General features: G+C 40.0%; 1 protein-coding gene across 1 annotated transcript in view; it reads right to left on the reverse strand.

The window, feature by feature from the left end:
• Positions 1 to 19,239, reverse strand: part of F13A1 (coagulation factor XIII A chain) — a 190,190-nt gene that overhangs the window by 144,221 nt on the left and 26,730 nt on the right. Inside the window, exon 4 of the mRNA XM_006766094.2 lies at positions 17,096 to 17,284. Within this exon, the coding sequence (XP_006766157.1) occupies positions 17,096 to 17,284 (189 nt within the window). The remainder of the gene's footprint in view (positions 1 to 17,095; positions 17,285 to 19,239) is intronic.

Raw genomic sequence — 19,239 nt, forward strand, 5'->3', positions numbered from 1 at the left:
CAGAAATCAACTAATATTTGACAATAGAGGCAAGAACACACAATGGGGTAAAGATAGTCTCTTTAATAAACGGTGTTGGGAAAAATGGAGAGGTACATACAAAAAAATTAAACTAGACCACCAATTTACATCATATACAGGAATAAACTCAATGGATAAAAGACTTAAATGTAAGTCATTCAACCATAAAAATTCTAGAAGAAAACATAAGCAATACAATTTCAGACATTTCTCGAAGCAATATTTTTGCTGATATGTCTCCATGGGCAAAGGAAATTCAGGAAAAGATAAACAAATGGGACTATATCAAACTAAAAGTTTCTGCACAGCAAAAGAAACCATCAATAAAATGAAAATAGAGCCCGCTGTATGGGAGAACATATTTGGCAATGATACATTCAGTAAGGGGTTGATTTCCAAAAATATAAATAACTTATACAACTCAAACCATTCAAAAATGAGCAAAGGACCTAAATAGACACTTCTCCAAAGAGGACATACAGATAGCCAATAGGATTATGGAAAAATACTCAAGGTCACTAATCATCAGAGAGATGCAAATTAAAACTACAGTGAAGTATCACCTCACACCTGTTAGAATAGCTACTATTAAAATAAATTAAGAAACAACGAGTGATGGCTAGGATGTAGAGAAAAGGAAACCCTAATGCACTGTTGGTGGGAATTCAGACTGATGCAGCCACTATGGAAAGCAGTATAGAGTTTACTCAAAAAATTAAAAATGGAACTGCCTTTTGATCCAGTGATCCCACTTCTGGGAATATATCCTAAAACTCCAGAAACACCAATCAGAAAGAATATATGCACCCCTGTGTTCGTAGCAGTGTTATTTACAATAGTCAAGATCTGGAAACAGCCCAAGTGTCCATCAGCAGCTGAGTGGATAAAATAGCAGTTATACATTTACACAATGGAATAGTATGCTGTTGCAAAAAAGAAGTATCTCCTACCCTTTGCGAAAGCATGGATGGACCTGGAGAGTATTATGCTGAGTGAAATAAGCCAGTCAGAAAGAGGCAAATACCATATGGTTTCACTTATACGTGGAATCCAATAAATAAAATAAACTGATGAACAAAATGGAACCAGATATATGGAAGCATGGAACAGACTAATGGGTACCAGAGAGAAGGGGATGGTGGTGACTGGATAATGGCCGTGAAGGGATTAGCCAAAGAACCTATTTGCATACCTAATGGACACAGATAATAGTGTGGTGAAAGCCAAGGGAGGGGGAAGTGGGGCTTGGGTGGAGGGGATCATTAGGGGGGAGTAGGGGAGAGGACATCTGCAATAGTGTCAACATTAAAAATTTTTAATAAAAATATAAATAACTAAAAAGTTAACCCAAAACAGGTCACTGGTACAGTCATTCTCTGTGCGTGAGATCTAGCTATTGAAGGTAGTTATAATTGTGATTCACCTTTTGCACATGAGGAAACTGAGTCAGTAGCCTTCCAAATGTACCAAGAATTTTTCACTGCCACTTGCCTGATCAGAAATCGTTATGCTGGGACTTCCTCTGGACCTGCTTTTCCTGGAAGCAGCTGATCACCAAACACCTCCTCACTGTACCCCATAAACACAGTGCTTAGCAACTCCTTCTAGGGGGAACTGGTATCAGATAACTGCTAGTGGCAAAATTCTAGTGAATCCATTCTTACTAAAATTTTAATTGATAAGACTAATTTCACTCCTCCCACCTCCATATTTACTCTTTATGGCCCTGGTTTCATCCGGAATGACATCCAGAAGGACATTCGGTCTAATTAGCATATTATCCTTTTATTATTATAGATTATTATTATAGATATTCATGTCCTCCTTTTTTTTTAAGCTATCAATGATGTAGTTCGGTGGGAGGAGGGAGGACATTCAATTCACAGCAATGTCTAATCTCTCTTCTCCATCCTCTGTCTCTTACCAAGTGCTTTCAGGTTGTCCTGCCCACACAGTACCTTAACCAAGTTTCTAAGATGAGCAATATATTTTGAGCTCTCTCTCATTGGAATAACAATATAAATTCTTCAAAAGTATGTGCCTAAAGGTATCTCCAATTGCTCTGTATTAGGCAACCTCCTATCTCAAAAATAGGTCACCCCCCCCTCAAGAAGCATCAGCACTGAAAGAATATAAGACTAACTGATAAGAAGCAGGACGTCAATGAGGACTGCAACCTGTTGCATAATAATGCAACTGCATCCGAAATCCAAGGCTGAAGTAATCAATATGCCTTAGGGGGGACTTAGTAAATCATTGAAACAGGGATGATTTAGCACCCACAAGACCAGGTTTACTGTGCCATATAAATCTAGGGGAAAGGAGGAAGAGAGAAAATTTCTTTCTACTTTCTGAAGATGATTATCTTATACCAGTACATGTGCCCTAAGTAATCAAGACTGTGATTTTTTTTGAAATTTTATCTTGATGGTTATAAACACAAGTGCTGTCTTTATGAATCATTTTTATTTTAAAAATCTGGCTAACACTCCACTCAAATGACTTTGACATGTTTAAAGCAATTTGTTTCACAAACATGAAAGTTAGAAAAGATTGAAATGATGGAAATGAAGTAATGGAGACAGGGTGTCATTTTCCATCACTTAGAAATTTGTTACACAAAATAAAGACGTTGTTTGATGAAAAACGCCACCCTAGCTGTCTTCACTACTTCATGTCCATCATTTTAGTCATAGAATCACAAATTTTGTCTCTTTTTTTATGAAAGTAATTGCTTCAGAATACCAAAGGCTCTTGTCTCTCTGGTGCAGTAGTTTTCCAGGGAACTTAACAGCATACATGTCAACCTAATTTTGAGAAGTTGAACATCTAATGTGGCCTCTCTCTTTGGGAGCCAGTTATGAGGTTGAGAGAAAAAAAATATTTTGCCTTTGTATTTTCCTGGTTAAGGAAAGAGGACTAGAAATAATGTTAGTTCTTAGGATATATGTTCAAATGAAAAGCTTGATACTTGGAAGAGTTGATAGCATTATGTTGACCTGGGTTTCCACACTGGTTGAGCCACACCCACCTGACTTTGACCCATTTATTCGCCATTTGTTACAAGCTTCTGTCAGTTCGTGCCCTTTCAAAACCTAGTCCTCTCCCAGATGATCTTACTGAACATCCAGCTAATTCAAGGCTATCACCTTCACCTGAAACCCTGAGGGGTTATAGAGTCCTGTATCAATGTCCTGCACAGCCCCCCAAAGACAGATGTGAAAAGAGCCTTAACTCTTGTATGGTAGAGTGCACAGGTAGCTGGCTTCTTGCTCAACCCCTCAGGTTTCTTTGCTCGTGTAGTGAGGAGGTGCAAAGAGCCTCCATTATGCCTTAGATGGCTCACTAGGGCAGCTTCCAGCTATGTGTCTGTTTACCCTTTCATGTGACTGGATCTTCTTCCCTTTGTCTTGCCTTATATTGAGTGAATATCTCTGTTTGACCTCACCTATTTTCAATGAACTCACCACCTCCATTGATTTGGAACTTTCAATACCAAATCAATACTATACCCCACCCAATCCAATGCCCTAGGCTCCTGATGTCTCCCCTTGCTGGAACAAATTTTCGGTACCCTATTTGGACAGCTATACTCATTGTGAGTACCATGCAATAGCTCCCTTTTGGCTTCTACATTCCTCTAGCTTTCTAGTAGCTTCCTTTTCAGCTTTGATTTGACAACAATATATGCAAGGTTTGCTAAGCTCCTGCTTGTACCTTTTTTTCTAGCATCCCATCTATTTAGCCCTTCCTTTTCTCTCAAAAAGTGTCTTGGTTTGGAGGATAAATTATAGCATTACCCTGGCTGTGACCGACTGAACTTCATCCATCCCTGGGCTGACCTTGTGCAGGAATATATTTGAACCTTTTACTGGATTTGGATACTTTCTAGACCTGTAAACCAAGTGGGTGGTAAAAGTGATTGCTGTGATTCCTTTTAGCCCTAACAATTCTGATTCTGTGATTCTATAAAACACACCAAGCTTTGGATTGCTTTATCTTTAACAGAGAGCACATGCATACAGTAAAACATCTAGCAAGGCATGATGTTTTTGGAGCAACCAATCCTAATTACTCAGTGGACAATTGTGCCCAGGCAGTTTTCCTCCTCTTTTAGCTTCCTGTTTCTGCCTTGAATACAAACTCAGCACTCAGCATCTTCATTCTACTTCCTTTTAACTCATGGTACTTTACTCTCTTTCATATGTCCATGCCTGACTCCCCACGCTCTTTATCTTTTCTCAAAATAGACTCTTAGAATATCTTATTTTCTTAGGACACTGCTCACTGCAGGATGTCATTTAGTTATTATGCAAAGCCAATTTCTGCAAATTTATAAATAGCAGCCAGTTGTATAGTATTATCTATTCTCACAAAGCATTTTCACTTCGCAAAGGGAGGTTCAGAAGTATATATTAATTCAAAGGAGTAACTACTATGAAGGAATTCAACATGCTGTTGCTGGAACACCTTCCCGGTCTCTCCATCTGCTACAGATCTGGCAGGTGGCAATCCTAAGCTCATCAACATAAGATTGGTGAACCTACTGTATAAATGAATGAATGAGATTGAAAATAAATCTTTTTATTATAACCCAGCTGTAGGGAGCGGCTATAGGGTTAAGCCCTGGACTGACCTGTTGGCAAAGCCACAAACAAGTTCCAGCTTAGAGAGCACAGCCCTCTTAGCATAATTAGGTTTGACCTTATGACTCTCCCTAGATCTTATCTGGGTAGCTAATGGGCTGTGGGAGGTGCAGCAAGTGCTACCAAAACAAGTGAAATTCACAAGAACATTGTAACTATGGTGACCACTACCTTGTTTACCTCTGGCTATAAAATAAAGGCTCAGCTTGCCTTCTGGGTTTCTCTCTGTGGCCTTAGCCAGGCACAGGAGATCCACCCTAGACCCAGATTATTCTCTTTGTCTGTCTTTTCTACATCCTTCACCACCCCCCCTCAGGCTCACTGAACCCTTGACTGAGCTGGCCTGGCACACCCATCTTATTGTTACTCTACACATGCCCACCCCACCAGAAACCTTTAATTTTTAAAATATATATTTTCTTTCACAGTTTAAAGTATGAGAATCTGATCATCTCCAGATTAGCAGAAATGTATGGATTATATATATGTCCCCTCTCTCCTCTTCCATAGGCATGTAAGTAAAGAATGTGAATAAGTAAAGGGGGTGGATATCATTCAAGTCTCTCTTTACTCCCATGTGTACAGAGACCTATAGCATTTATAATGTATAGCCCCTTTTAAAACGTTCTTGAAAAGTAATGGTAACTTAATTGCATTTGATCATGTTAATGAGATTCCGATTCTTGATAAAGCATAGTTTTTCATGGTCCATGTTTTTTTTTTTAATATATTTTTATTGATTTTTTAGATGAAGGAAGAGGGAGAAAGGGAAAGAGATAGAGTTAGAAACATCGATGAGAGAGAAACATCGATCAGCTGCCTCCTGCACACTCCCCACTGGGGATGTGCCCACAACCCAGGTACATGCCCTTGACCGGAATCGAACCTGGGACCTTTCAGTCCACAGGCCAACACTCTATCCACTGAGCCAAACCGGTTTTGGCTCATGGTCCATGTTTTAATCAGATATGAGGAAATGGATTGTTTAGGAAGGATAATGATTCCGCTATGTGGAAACACCAGATGCCGCAACTCATCTCGACACAAGCAGAAAAAACTGAGCTCCGAATTTCACTGTCCCAAAGTGCAGTCACACAACAAACAACCATGGGAGACTGATTCTATAAGTGAGCACTTCTTAAATGGGCCTGCCAGAATGGGCCTCGAATATCACTGCAAGTTCCTCAGAACTCTGGAGCCTTTTGAGTGAGTGCTGCCCCAAAACCCAGGGCCTTTAGAACATCTGGCTGGGCCTCCTGAAAGCTGAGGAAACACTTGTGAATAGATACAAAAGTTTCTATACCCACCTACTGAAGGTAACACCTGTAAGTTCCCTAACTAATGAATAAATAATAAAACATTCATGCATAGGATAGTGTTTATGTGTGTACAAGAGAGAGAACAGGAGAGAGTGAGAGCAGGAGAGAAATAGACAGAGATGGAGAATAAAAAAATTATAAGAAAGGGTAGAGAACAACAGAAGGGCTGAGATGTTGAGAATAAAGAAAGGGTGAAAAGGATAGCATAAAGGAGGTAGAGCTATTTATAGCTTATTTTATGCTTCTCTAGTACCTGTCTGGCTCTGACTGCTGTAATGAAGGTTATTCCTCCTTAAGGAATACTATAAGGATTTAGCTTTCCTATACAGTTGTAATATTCAAAATAAGGCTGGTAATTGGGTCATCTTATTAGTAAGCAACTATCACCAGGAGTTCTAAGAGCTTTCCAGTTAGTGCCTCATCAATCCTTACAGCGCATTCATGGCATAATGAGAGGGAACGGATTATGAATAATTAGTCCACTTTTATTCTTTCTTCAGTGGGTTTTAATTTCGCTTGGACGCCATCTCTCTTTTCACAGTTTGGAGACTTAGAATAAGATATAACAATGGGGACATTAGTTTTCATTAAACAGTTTCACCCCATCTTTTCTACCCCTAACATCACATCCTGCAAAAATTTCTTAGAATTTATATGGAAAAGGCAGGGAATACCTACATTGTATAATCCTTGACTTCAGATCATGAGTGTCCAATAGAGGACAGTATCAAATATGTGGGTGCTAATTAGCCACTGTTATGAATTCTCATAAGTGTAAGACACAAGCAAGAAGATAGAAGCAGAGAGAGTGAAGATGGAGGCAAATTAGGGAGATAAAAAAGAAAAGGGAGGAAGAAGGGGGAAGTCAGGCATCTGTGTGGGAATTGTCCATGGTCCTTTACAAGTGCTCCACACACTGCACTTGATGTTATGAAACACATTGGCCACTCTATTACCCTAAGGACACTGAGCTTTGCTTAGAAACTTGAGCTCTGCAGGATGAGATGTGGGTCACAAGGCAGGGACGAGGGGGCTCCCTGTAGGTCTCTGGCACTAGAATATGGATGCCAATCCCTCCTACACAGACACTAAAAAAATCTCTGTCACTTCAGCTAGAACTGTGGGCAAAGAATTCCTGGTAGAACTTGGCCTGTGGGTTGTCAGAGTTGACTGATTTGGCTGTCAGCATGAAGACACTGGATATTTTCATTTGTAGGTTTGGTGATTGTTATCTTTGCTTGGTACTAGAGAGAGAAAACAGAAAGCAATGGCCTCCTATTTACCTTTTTGACAATATTTTCTCATTAGTGCTAGTCTTTCATTGGAGAACTTCATCCAGCACCACTGGTGCTGACTATAAAGTCTAAGGGGTCACCATAGGGCGAGGGGTGGGAATCTTCTCTCTCACCCCTATGGTTTCAGACCCAGAGTAGGGTGGGCATTACTGAGTGGATACTTAATAATGGAGAAGTTGATCCCATAGAAAACTGCTTGAAGAGTCACATGTATCCAGAGTCAGGTTAAGCTAGTGCCTCAGCAAAAGTCTCCATTTACAGATGACAGTCAGGGACATTAGACAGAATTTACAAATTAATCCACTGAACAATCTACTTATATAAAAACCGTGGGTATAACATCACGGCCAGAACCACGACCAACGGGAAGGAAATCAGTCCTGCATGGGTCGTCTTGGAAACGGCTGCACCCTCCCCCAGCTGTTTCCTGGAGGGGGAGGTTTCAGGCAGGAACTGGCCCTCAGGGCGAGGTTTTAGGCAGGAACCCGCCCTCAGAGCAGAGCATGGAAGTGAAATGATTTGTAATGGATCTATTATTGAAGCTACCTTTGGAAATACTATATCTATAGATCAGTGGTTCTCAACCTTCGTTGCACATTAGAATCACCTGGGAATCTTTTTAAAATCCTGATATCTGGGCCTCATCCTCCAGAAATTCTGTTTCTTTGTTACTAATGTTGTGGCCCCACCCCATAACAAAGATACAATTTCCAGAGGATGAGGCCCAGGAATAAGGGTTTTAAAAAGATTCCCAGGTGATTCTACGTGTCATAAATTAAAATTGAAAGTGGGTGCAATCATCATGCTATTGAGGAATCTCAATAGTAAATGGGGTCTTTGTAATGGTACCAGATTTATTATCAAAAGATTACAAATTAGCATTATCAAAGAGAAACATCGATCAGCTGCCTCCTGCACATCTCCCACTGGGGATGTGCCCACAACCCAGGTACATGCCCTTGACTGGAATCGAACCTGGGACCTTTCAGTCCGCAGGCTGACGCTCTATCCACTGAGCCAAACCGGTCTCGGCAAAACATAGATCTTTTAAGACTCCACTTAAAACTCCTCCGTATTAGCATTATCAAAGAGAAACATCGATCAGCTGCCTCCTGCACATCTCCCACTGGGGATGTGCCCACAACCCAGGTACATGCCCTTGACTGGAATCGAACCTGGGACCTTTCAGTCCGCAGGCTGACGCTCTATCCACTGAGCCAAACCGGTCTCGGCAAAACATAGATCTTTTAAGACTCCACTTAAAACTCCTCCGTAAAAGCTCCTATCTGTTTGTAGTATAAGCTCTATCTGTCTTATCTGGGTGTACAAGACCACCAATAGGTTTCCACGTGCTTTTTCTCCACTGAACTTCACCTTTTTTCTATAATATGTACTTTTTCCATTCAGTTGGGTCAACTCTTACCCGTCTTTTGAGACCCAGCTCATAGAGACTCCTCCTACTAGCCTCACAATATCTCTCTCCAAGGTGCTTTCCAAGTATTTTGTCTAAGAGGCTGGCATTGAACCCAACTGCTACTGTTCAGGCTGAACCATCCAGACTCTTTGAGGGCAGAGGATAAACATTTATGTATTCCTATTCTAATCCCAGTACAGTGCTGTGCACATGAAAGGTGTTCAATAACACATTCAGGAGGAAAGTAAGTTGGTTTTATCATAAAATAAGCCAAATAAAATCCTGGAAAATCTATAATAATAAAAGCGTAATATGCAAATCCACCGACCAAACAGCAGAATGACCATCTGGACGACCTTCCCGATGACCATGCTATGACATCCACTGGCACCAGGCCAGCCAAAGTGGGTGCAAAATGATTGGTTGGGAGCCCGGCCATTGCCCCATGGTCGGCTTGCAGAGGGAGGCCCAGGCCACTGGCCAGCAATGTTGCGGTGGGTAGCCTGGCCTCTCTCTGTGGGGGCAATCCATCATGGGTGGGCAGGGCCTACCTCTTTGGGGTGATCGATTGTGAGGCTCCCAGACTGTGAGAGGGCACAGGCAGAGCTGAGGGATACCCCCCCCCCAACAGAGTGCATGAATTTCAAACACCAGGCCTCTAGTAAATATATAAATATAAAAAAGTAAAGTAATCCTTTTTGAAAACAAAAGTTACTTGATATGAGTGCCAGATTTATAGAGTTATGTTAATGTTGGCACACAATCTTAAGTATCAAAAGGAAGAAATGGATATTACATTAAGTTACCATAACTTATAGACTACAAATCCATTCAGGTTCCATCACCCACCCTCCTTCGTATTCTATAGAATAAAGGTAATTTGCAACTGTAGTTAGGCATTTTCTAGAGTGAGTTCTACATTTTACTAAAGGGTGTTATAAAATAGAAATATGGTAGAGTAGTGTTTATAATTTAGCGATTTGGGGAAATGTTAAGCTAAATGTTAAGTTTTTTTTCTTTTTACTCTCTGCCTCCTCTGAGGTCTTAATATACTAATGTGTATTGGGATTGGGACTCTGAGAAGGGGAATGAAATACAGAAATATTGAAAAGTGTTCGTCCACAGAACTTATTTTAAGGAGCATCTCACATATCAGACGCTCATGCCTTAACCCTAGGAAACACTGCCCTAGTTTCTCAGATGCTATTATTAGTCACTTCAAGAGGCACTTAAACATGAGCCCACTGCCAAAACACACAGAAGCAAACATTTAAAAGACAGCCTATATAAATGTTGCTTCAAAATAATAACACAGGTAGCCTATTCTCATCAAAACACAGCATAATATAGTGGAACGAGCATAGGCTAAATATTTCTTCATATCTTACCAGCTGCGTGATTTGGGGCAAGAAATTTCTCAGCAGAAAAAACGTGCTATGTCCTTGAAAATCACAAATGGCACTTTTAACTGGACTTTCTGAACTGAAAACCCATAGAGACATGTACTCTTAAAGGACTTGGGTGATGCCCTTGGGTATAGGAAATGGTCCCTTGCCCTTGTAAGCTCTTGCAGCATCTGCTCTCTTCCTATATCACCAGGCATGATTATCAGTTTCCTGTCTCTTTACCTAATACAGCCACACTGCCCCTTACTCTTCCCCAACACCTCCTAGGACAAGGGCTGCTTCTTCCTTGTCAGTCCCTCATCTCTGCCACTTCGCTCTGTGCTTCTACTTCCGCCAGCGTTCTCCTCAGCTACTCAATGTTTCTCCTGAACCTTCAAGAGTCTTCCTCTACTGGTCCTTTCCCTCTGACTACATACACGTTCAGGTACCTCTGATCCTAAAACAAGCACTCAAGCTAAAGCACCCCTCCTTTTTTTCATGTCCTTTAAACAGATTAACCCATGTTTGCTATGTCCATTTGTTCACATCTCATTTATTTTCAGACCATTAAAATTTGGTTTCTCACCAAGTAGCCAGCGTCTCCCTGACTGTTGAATCCAGTGGAAAGTTCCTCACTGAATCTCCTTGAGTATCAGATAAAGCTGGTCACTTTTGGATTTAGTGATACTGCCCTCCCCTATGTCTCTCCTATTTATCTGATTGTGTTTTTGTCTCTTTCAGGGGCTCAGGCTCCTGGACTGACATTTTAAAAGTTGTTTTTTCCTAGTGCCAGAGCCCGTTTCTCACTTGATTTATTTTTTTGGAATGATCTTGCCCACCCTTCTGTGTATGATATTCACATTTTTACATATCCAACCCAAACCTCTTTCCTAAGCTTCAGACTTATCTATGCAACCATCTATTGGACAAACTTACCTGGAAATCCCTCAAGTCTCTCAAATTTCAGCAGGCTCAAGTAGAGTCATGTTTATACCTTCCACTGTTCTATTGGTGGAGGTCCTATGCATTGTGGTTATGTGAGAATGCCTGAGTTCAAATGGCAGCTTCAGCACTTTCTAGGTGTAACTTTGGGTAAACTTAACCACGTCAACCCTAATCTCATCTGATGAAAAGGGAGATAATCAGAGTCCTGTGCCCAGAGGGGTGCTTAAAGAATTAAATGAGTACCCACGGTCAGTGAGCAAGTTATCAGTGGGAGCCACTACCATCATCGTTCCTCACACTCAATTTTTTTCTTCCGAATTCCCTACAATCTTTCTTCCGTTTGGGAGAAACTACTGTCATAGTCACACAAACCAGCCACTCTTTCTTCCCTCTCACTCAATGCAGGCTATAATCCTGTAGATATTGCCTCCTAAATATTTCTCACATCCAGCCCCTCTTCCCCATCTCCAGTACTATTGCCCTCATCCAGGCTCTCGTCCTCACTCCTTTTAGCACATCGTCTCCAATCTTGAACTCTACCTGAGAATGGTCAAGTCACTCCCATCCTAAGACCCACCAGAATCTGCTTCCCTAGCCAGTTTTCGATTAATGCTATTCAAGTAATAAGTGAAATAAAAACATTGAAGTGTTGAGGATATTTCAGTGCTTTAAGGGCTTAATAATGCAGGACATGTGCGATTGACATGGTCCTGTAAGTGCTTGAGCACATGACGACTGCCCTCATGAACTGCATACCTCAGTATGCCAATACGTAAGGGCTGTACTTGCTGACTCACAGGACCGCAAAGCTGGAAGGCACTTCTGGCACACACCACTGGTGTCTGCTGGCAGCCACGCTCTGCCTGTCCCTCTTCTCTAAAGAGACTGGAAAAATGAAATGCTTCTCTTACAAATCAGGGTAGCAAATGAGACATGAATGGCGTGCTGACAGCTTCTGGGAACGCTACTGTTCTGACAAGAGGAGCAGGCTTTGCTGATGTCATCCTGCCTTCTTCTTTCTGCAGGACAGAAACACGAAGCCTGGGGCTATGGGTTAAAGGAACCTCCCAGGGGCTGGCCTTGACTCCCTCGGGCTCTTGTGATCAGACTCCAGGGTGAAAGAAACTTGTTCATGGACTGTGTCATTAACTTTAGAGGGCTCCCTGGGTAGGGAGGCATCTACTATTTTGAGGGGGAGAGCTGGGAAGAAGTACAGTTGAACATTCTTTCCTTACAATGACCCTCTCTCAACAGGGCGTCAAAAGAAATAGGGAGCCATGTTAAAGTAATAGCAATTTACACCACTAGCTGTTCCTAAATTTTCACAGCTCCACATACAGGTTAACAAAACCTATCATTAACACTCTGCCCCATGCCTTTCACAATCTGCCAGGGCTGCAGGCTCAGAACTGGAGACACAAAAGACCCCACAGACTATTAGCATATTTTTCATCCACACCCACCTCCTCGAATTCATTAACAGCTCTCATCTACCTCACACAGATGGCTGTGCTCTGCCTGCAACTAATGAATGCAGTTCTCAAAGCCCTAGGGCCACCCGCAGCACATGCTCCCTGCCCACCTCCCTTGATCAGAGAACCCAACACACAGTGGGTTTATCTGGGACCATCTGAGAGGAGCAATTAAACATTTAAAACAGAGAAAAAAACTTGATTTGAAGGCAGAATCTCTTATAAATAAATCCCATGATCTAGGTTCTGAGGACACCAACATAGAGAAACCGCAGTGCACTAACACAAGGCAACTCATCTAACCTAAAGTCACAGGGAAAGAAAATAATACAATAACAACAAACTGACTGTGAACTGAAAATAACTAAGTGGAAAGTTATTTTTTCTTTATTTTTAATATAATAATGAATTGCTCTATGGCATAGTTATTTTCTTTAAGAGTAGTGCCTATATTGATCTTTGTTGATACATCTAATCTTGCTATGTAAACTCTAATGGAAATATTTGAAGAGATTCTTTTGTGTCTTTTATTTTTTGCACAGTATCATCTTTTCTGTGCTTTTTTTTTTTTGAAGTCACTGTTTTCACATTCTAGGTTTCCTGAAATTGGGGCACTCCTACATATACAAACATTTACACTTAATTTCATTTTTAGTTCATATTCGATACTTGTCTCTTCTCATTACAACAGTTACTTTTAAAATCGAGTTTCCATTCCTTTATTCAATCCTACTGAAATAAGTCCTGCATTTTAAGAGAATTACTTCTGAGCCCCAGGGAGTGTCCATCACTGTTCTCTTTTTCAGTCTTAGCCCTGTCGAAGCCAAGAAGCCTGAGGCTGTGCAGCCCCCTGAATGATGTGAGATGCAGAAAAGACTGATTGGGATAAAACCTCCCTCACTTGTCCTTAAGGTCTTTAGGAATGTGCTTCATTCTCATCCACTAAATAGCAGAATGTGGAATCTTGTCATTTTCCTTTCTTGTTTCCATAATAAATTTGGAAATAAAAAATTCTCAGATATATAGCAGGTCCTCAGACAATAACATTTTGTTATAACATCCAAGAGAAAAATCGATTCCAAGGACTCTGGTTTCCCTGCAAGCAGATGGGTGAGTCTATGTTGTTCCAGTTTGAGCGTGCACACGTGTGTGTGTGTGTGTGTGTGTGTGTGTGTGTGTGTGTGCCCTGCCATGCCTGTCCAGGGTGGCCCCACCTCCTTCCCTGGCTGCCAGGATAGGCTCTGGGCAACCATGATCCTGAACTGGAATCAGTGGGTTGGAAAATAATGATCTTACATGTTTTTATTCATCTTACTTAAATGTATGTATAGTTCACGTTTATTTCAATGTTTAATATTAGAAGTCCTTTGGGTCTTTATTTAGAAGTTTGGTAATGTTTTTATGACTAGAAATATGCCATAGGAACTTAACTCTTGTTTATATCAATTATCCTGTGGTAAAAATTGGTTTCATTATACATCATTTTGCTTAAAATGGCAATTTCCAAGAATCTATAGACCACGTTCAGTGAGACTTACTGTAATAATGCCTGTAATTGGCTACCCATATTGGACTACAGCTTACCTCTGAAAGTAAATTTTATGGTCTCTAAGAGGGATTTAAAACACATGTTGGGTTTTTAAATATATAAATAATATATAAATTTTTATCTCAAAGACAAATTTGCTATGCTTCCCTTCCCCCACCTTTTACTAAAGAAACACAAGTAATAGCATGCCTTTTGTAGAAAGAGGACTTCGGATGCCCCTGTGGTGGGTGCTGCAGTGCAGGCCCTGCCTCCATGCAGGATGGAGGCCTTATGGCCCTGATGCTGAGAGTTGGTGGCTCACAGCTCTCGCTGAACTGCTTTCGAGGTTTCCCCTCAGCCATGGACAGCCAACGAGGGTCATGATCCTCTTTCTGCAGGTAGCTTGTGGCCAATGTCCAGTGCATGCTAGAGTAGAAAGGCCCACATCCTTGCCTCAAGACTGGACAGTGCTGGAGATCCAGTCCAGGCCTAGGACTCAGCATGTGGTCGACGGAGGCCTCTGTTGATGGTAGTTCATCTCCTCCCTCTGGCCAACACCGACTCCCTCAGAGATGCCGATCCTGAGAGCACTCCCCATAAGCTTTCTCCACACACACTGCCTTCTCGGGGTGCATTTCCTGAGAACCCAATCTGAGACCCTCAGCGTTTCAGTCTTCCTAAGACTTTCACTATTATATTTATTGTCTGAATGCTCAGTGGGAGAAGGTCTCAGGCCTCAGACAGGCCAATGCAGGAGTAAAGCTTCCTGCCTGTTCTCAATGCCCAAATTGTTTGGCTAAAGACAGAGATAAAAATTACTGTGAAGTTGGAGCAAAACTGTGGACAGAATTTCAATTGGGTATTTCTTGACATTCATGAAATGATCGTCCCATTATAAATGTGTCAAGGGCATTTTAATCAAATCTAGTCCAAACAACCATGTGCACAAACACACAAAAAAGACAGATAGATAAACTTAGAAAGGAAAGAAATAAAATAAACTTTCATCAGATTTTAAAATATTGTTTAAAATACTAGCTATGAACTCCTTTATCAACTAAAGTACCCATTATTAAAAAAAAATTTGGTTACATAAATGGTCACTTGTGGTATTAGGGTATGTATTTAATAAATACACATATGCATATATATTACATGTTACATACTAGTATATTAAATACACATTCATATGTATACTAAAGTGTCAAAATACAAAATGCTAGTTGTTTCTTCATCAGTTAATTTATTAAAAGAGCAATAAACAAAACACAAAATATACACATACTTTTCTTACTCCCTTAAACAACTATATTAACTAATTGTATATACTAAAGTCTATTTCTGGATCCTCTGTTCTACTAAATAATTTTTTATTATATGCCCTTATAGCTGCTTCTGATAGGTAATGCTATTTCCTTATTATTTCTTTTTGTAATTTCCATGGTTATTGTCAGGTAATTATTTTTTAAAAGTAACTGTTATTTTATCCAGCCCAAAACAAACAAAAAAACCATGTCTGGGTTGTGGGCTCAATCCCCAGTGAGGGGCATTACAGAAGGCAGCCAATCAATGATTCTTTCTCCATCTCCCTTCCTCTCTGAAATTAGGGAAAAAATATTTTTAAAAAACACCCTTCCATTGGGACTCCAATTGGAAATGAATTAAATGTTTACTTTAATCTTGGGAGATCATTTTAAAAAATATATTGAGACTTCACATCCAAGAACATATTAGCCTTTTTATTGGTTTCTCATGTCTTTTATCAAGATTCTATAGATGCTTTAAATCGGTTTTGTTTTATAATTTTTTCTACATTTCATGACTTTATTTGTATTTACTAGTATACATGGAATTTTTTTTTTTTTTATTTCTAGCTCCTTAGTGGTAGAGAAACGCTACTGACTTCTATCCAGACATATTTCAAAGTCTTATTAGTTCTGTGCTCTTTTCCTTTAATCTGTTGGGTTTTCTACATTTACAAGCATTGCATTAATAAAGTATACTTTTTTATTTTCTAGTGTTTACAGTATATATTTCTCGAATTTTGTTCATTATCTAACACCTTTAGAGCAATGCTTTTTAAAGAAGGAATTACGATAGCAGGCATCTCTAATTTCTGATCATTATTAAAATTATTAAGTTATAATTTAATATACCAAAAGTTGTTGGTTTGGGGTAAATAATCTTTAGTGTAATTGAGGAGATTTCTTCTATTTTGCTATATTTAAAGATTTTTTAAAAAACTAATGGTGAATTTAATCACTTAGTTTTTACTGACTATTTATTTGATTGCCTGATTTTTCTTTTTATTGACTTCTGTATAGGATTATATAGACAAGATTTCCTGATATTGAGCCATCCTTGCTTTTTTGTGCATGTGTTTACTTGATATTCTTTTAAATTCCTAGAGAAATATTTACCAATGTGTCAAATGTTAACAGCTATAATTTAATAAAGGGTTCCATGACCAAATTAATTAGAGGAACACTGAATCAAACAGTTAAATGGTACTTCTCAGAACCATTACAGCTAATGTGCATTGTCAACTTACAAGAAGAGATTAGAGTACAAAGTGTTTAGTGAACTTTATTTGACCATCCACTTTTCATGGACCATTTCCTGGTGCTATGTTAAGCAGAACATACTTTTGGGAAATGCTTAAATGGAGATTGTATGCTAAAATTTGCAAATATTTCAGCATATGAGACCAATTAAATCATGAGGGCAGAGGATAAATTAAAAATCGCAAGTATAGGATGCCAAAATCATTTGGGAAAAATTAATTTAACTAACATTTATGCCAATTATACTCACTTTTACTTATACCCAGAGTTTTTCCTGGGTAGGCCCTTATTATTGATGTTTGGCATTGTACAGGCCCATCTTAAAGCATACGGTCTATAGGGGCTGAATACACTTTCAGCTTCAGCCAACTGTTAAAGTATGATTCTAAAAAGAAATGCAACTGAACCTGTTCCCACCCTATATTTTGTGACTCATAGTATCATAACTAACATGACATGATGACGCAGATGGACTATCATGACTATGGCTTGCACATGGCACTCACCAATGACATATTCCACCCTGAAGAGATCTTTTCTGGGGTTGTATGGACGATTGAATTCGATCTGGATGTAGAAAGGTTGTCCTCTACGCACAATTAGCTTGTTGTTGTTATACTTGTCAGTGTGGTGATCCACTTTGTTGGTGTCCCATGGCTCTTTGAACAGGTGAACAGTCGTAACATGAAGGTAGTCTATGCACAAAAAGACAAAAAAAGGGGAAACCATTTTGTAACTCTATTTAGATGTAAACCTCAAAGACAAGATAATTTTTACTGAAGCAGGAAGGTCTATTGGGTAAAACTCTATTCAGAGGGCTGGTAGGTTTGAGAGTCAGTATCTTGTGACATTTTTGCTTTCAAAGAGGATTTTTAAAAAGCTTTTTCACACTCTGATCTCATTCCAGACCAGGGGTGGGCAAACTTTTTGACTCGAGGGCCATGGTGGGTTCTTAAACTGCACTGTAGGGCCGGAACAAAAGCATGGATGGAGTGTATGTGTGAACTAATATAAATTCAAAGTAAATATCATTACATAATAAAAAGCTAATATGCAAATTGTCCCCTCAGGGTTTGGACCCATTGGGAGTTCAGCTGCCCGCTATGACGTGCACTGACCACCAGGGGGCGGTGCGGAATGAAGGAAGGCCCGGCAACTGGGGGAAGGAAGGCCCCACTAGGCCCTGATTGCCAGCCAGGCCTAGGGACCCTACCAGTGCATGAATTTCATGCACTGGGCCTCTAGTCATTACATAAAAGGGTACGGTCTTTTTTTTCAATAGTTTTATTCATTTCAAACAGGCCGGATCCGGCCTGAGGGCCATAGTTTGCCCCCGGCTGTTCCAGACCATACAGCATTGGCTTTGAGACAAATAGAGCGGTGTTGACAGTGCCTATTGTATAGGTTTAGATACAGAGAAACCAGTACTGAAGTCAAAGTCTTCACATTCCCTGGTTTTCCTTATGTCAGGTCCTTCTCATGGTGACTACCACCACACTGTGTCACTAACTAGAGATAAGCAGGGAGTAGCCACCTCAATTGTCTTATCTTTAAAAAGGGAGGAATCAAATCTGACAAAACCTGTAAAAATGTTCTAAGGACAAAGTTGAGTATTAACCCAAATTATTTTCTTAGTTCAAGAAGGTCAAATAGCCCTCCTTTTGTAATTCTTAAAGTAGATCTTGTCCTTCAAAGTCAGGAAAGAAAGGGAACAGGTGTGGAGAAAAGATACTAACATTTCTATGAAAAATGCTTCCACTTTGTAATTGCTTCCACTTTGCACATACAGAAACAAGGCTTACATTTCCCTAGCTACTAATCAACCAATCTGGAAGCAAACCCTGGCCTGATGCCAAAATCTACAGATTTCTTAGTGTTGAGAGTATAATTGTCAGTAATACCTTTAATCTGAGACATGATAGCACTGGATAAAGATTACATATCCTCCTGCCTTTGCCTATTCCCTCTGCAAATGATCACTGAATGTGAAGCTAACTGCAACTATTGTTTAGAAAGTCTAGTCTAGAGACCGATTTTTGTCTGTGCATTTGCAGTTCTAATGGGGCCCTGGGGAAAGAAGGCTGGGTGGGGAAGGCAATGGTCTCTTGCCTTCCTCCCTTTCCCTGACCCTGCCTGCTCAATGGTTTGCGTTCACAGCTGTGAAAACAGTGTACATGGAATGCACAGCTGCTGAGGGTGTGCTGGGGCATCACTCTGTAAGACTCCAATGACTCCTCTGCTTTTACACAGGAATCTGTGTAGGGCACCTGGTTTTCTCCACTCTCACTTTTTTTCTCATTGGGGAAACCAAGAAATTGGGCTCATTAAGATACTCTCCAGTTCTAAAGTCAAGGAGTTTCTGAAACACAATTAATTCAAAATTCAGGCAATCCTAATTTTGAATCTCAGCTATCATAATATACACAGTCCTTGGGTTATGTCGGACTTGACTTACATTGTTTCATGGTTACATCACCATTTTATATATATATATATATATATAGTTGCTAGAAGAATAATAGCACTTTCATCAAGGAAAGAAAGCCTAGCACACTAGAATATTTGACAACATTGATACAAGCATAAGATCTTCATCAAAAAGATTTTTAAAGAGTTTCCTTTTGGTAACTCTGCTTTCATCCCACATTCA

The sequence above is a fragment of the Myotis davidii genome, unplaced genomic scaffold (assembly GCF_000327345.1).
Source record: "Myotis davidii unplaced genomic scaffold, ASM32734v1 scaffold80, whole genome shotgun sequence".
NCBI classification, from domain to species: Eukaryota; Metazoa; Chordata; class Mammalia; order Chiroptera; family Vespertilionidae; genus Myotis; species Myotis davidii.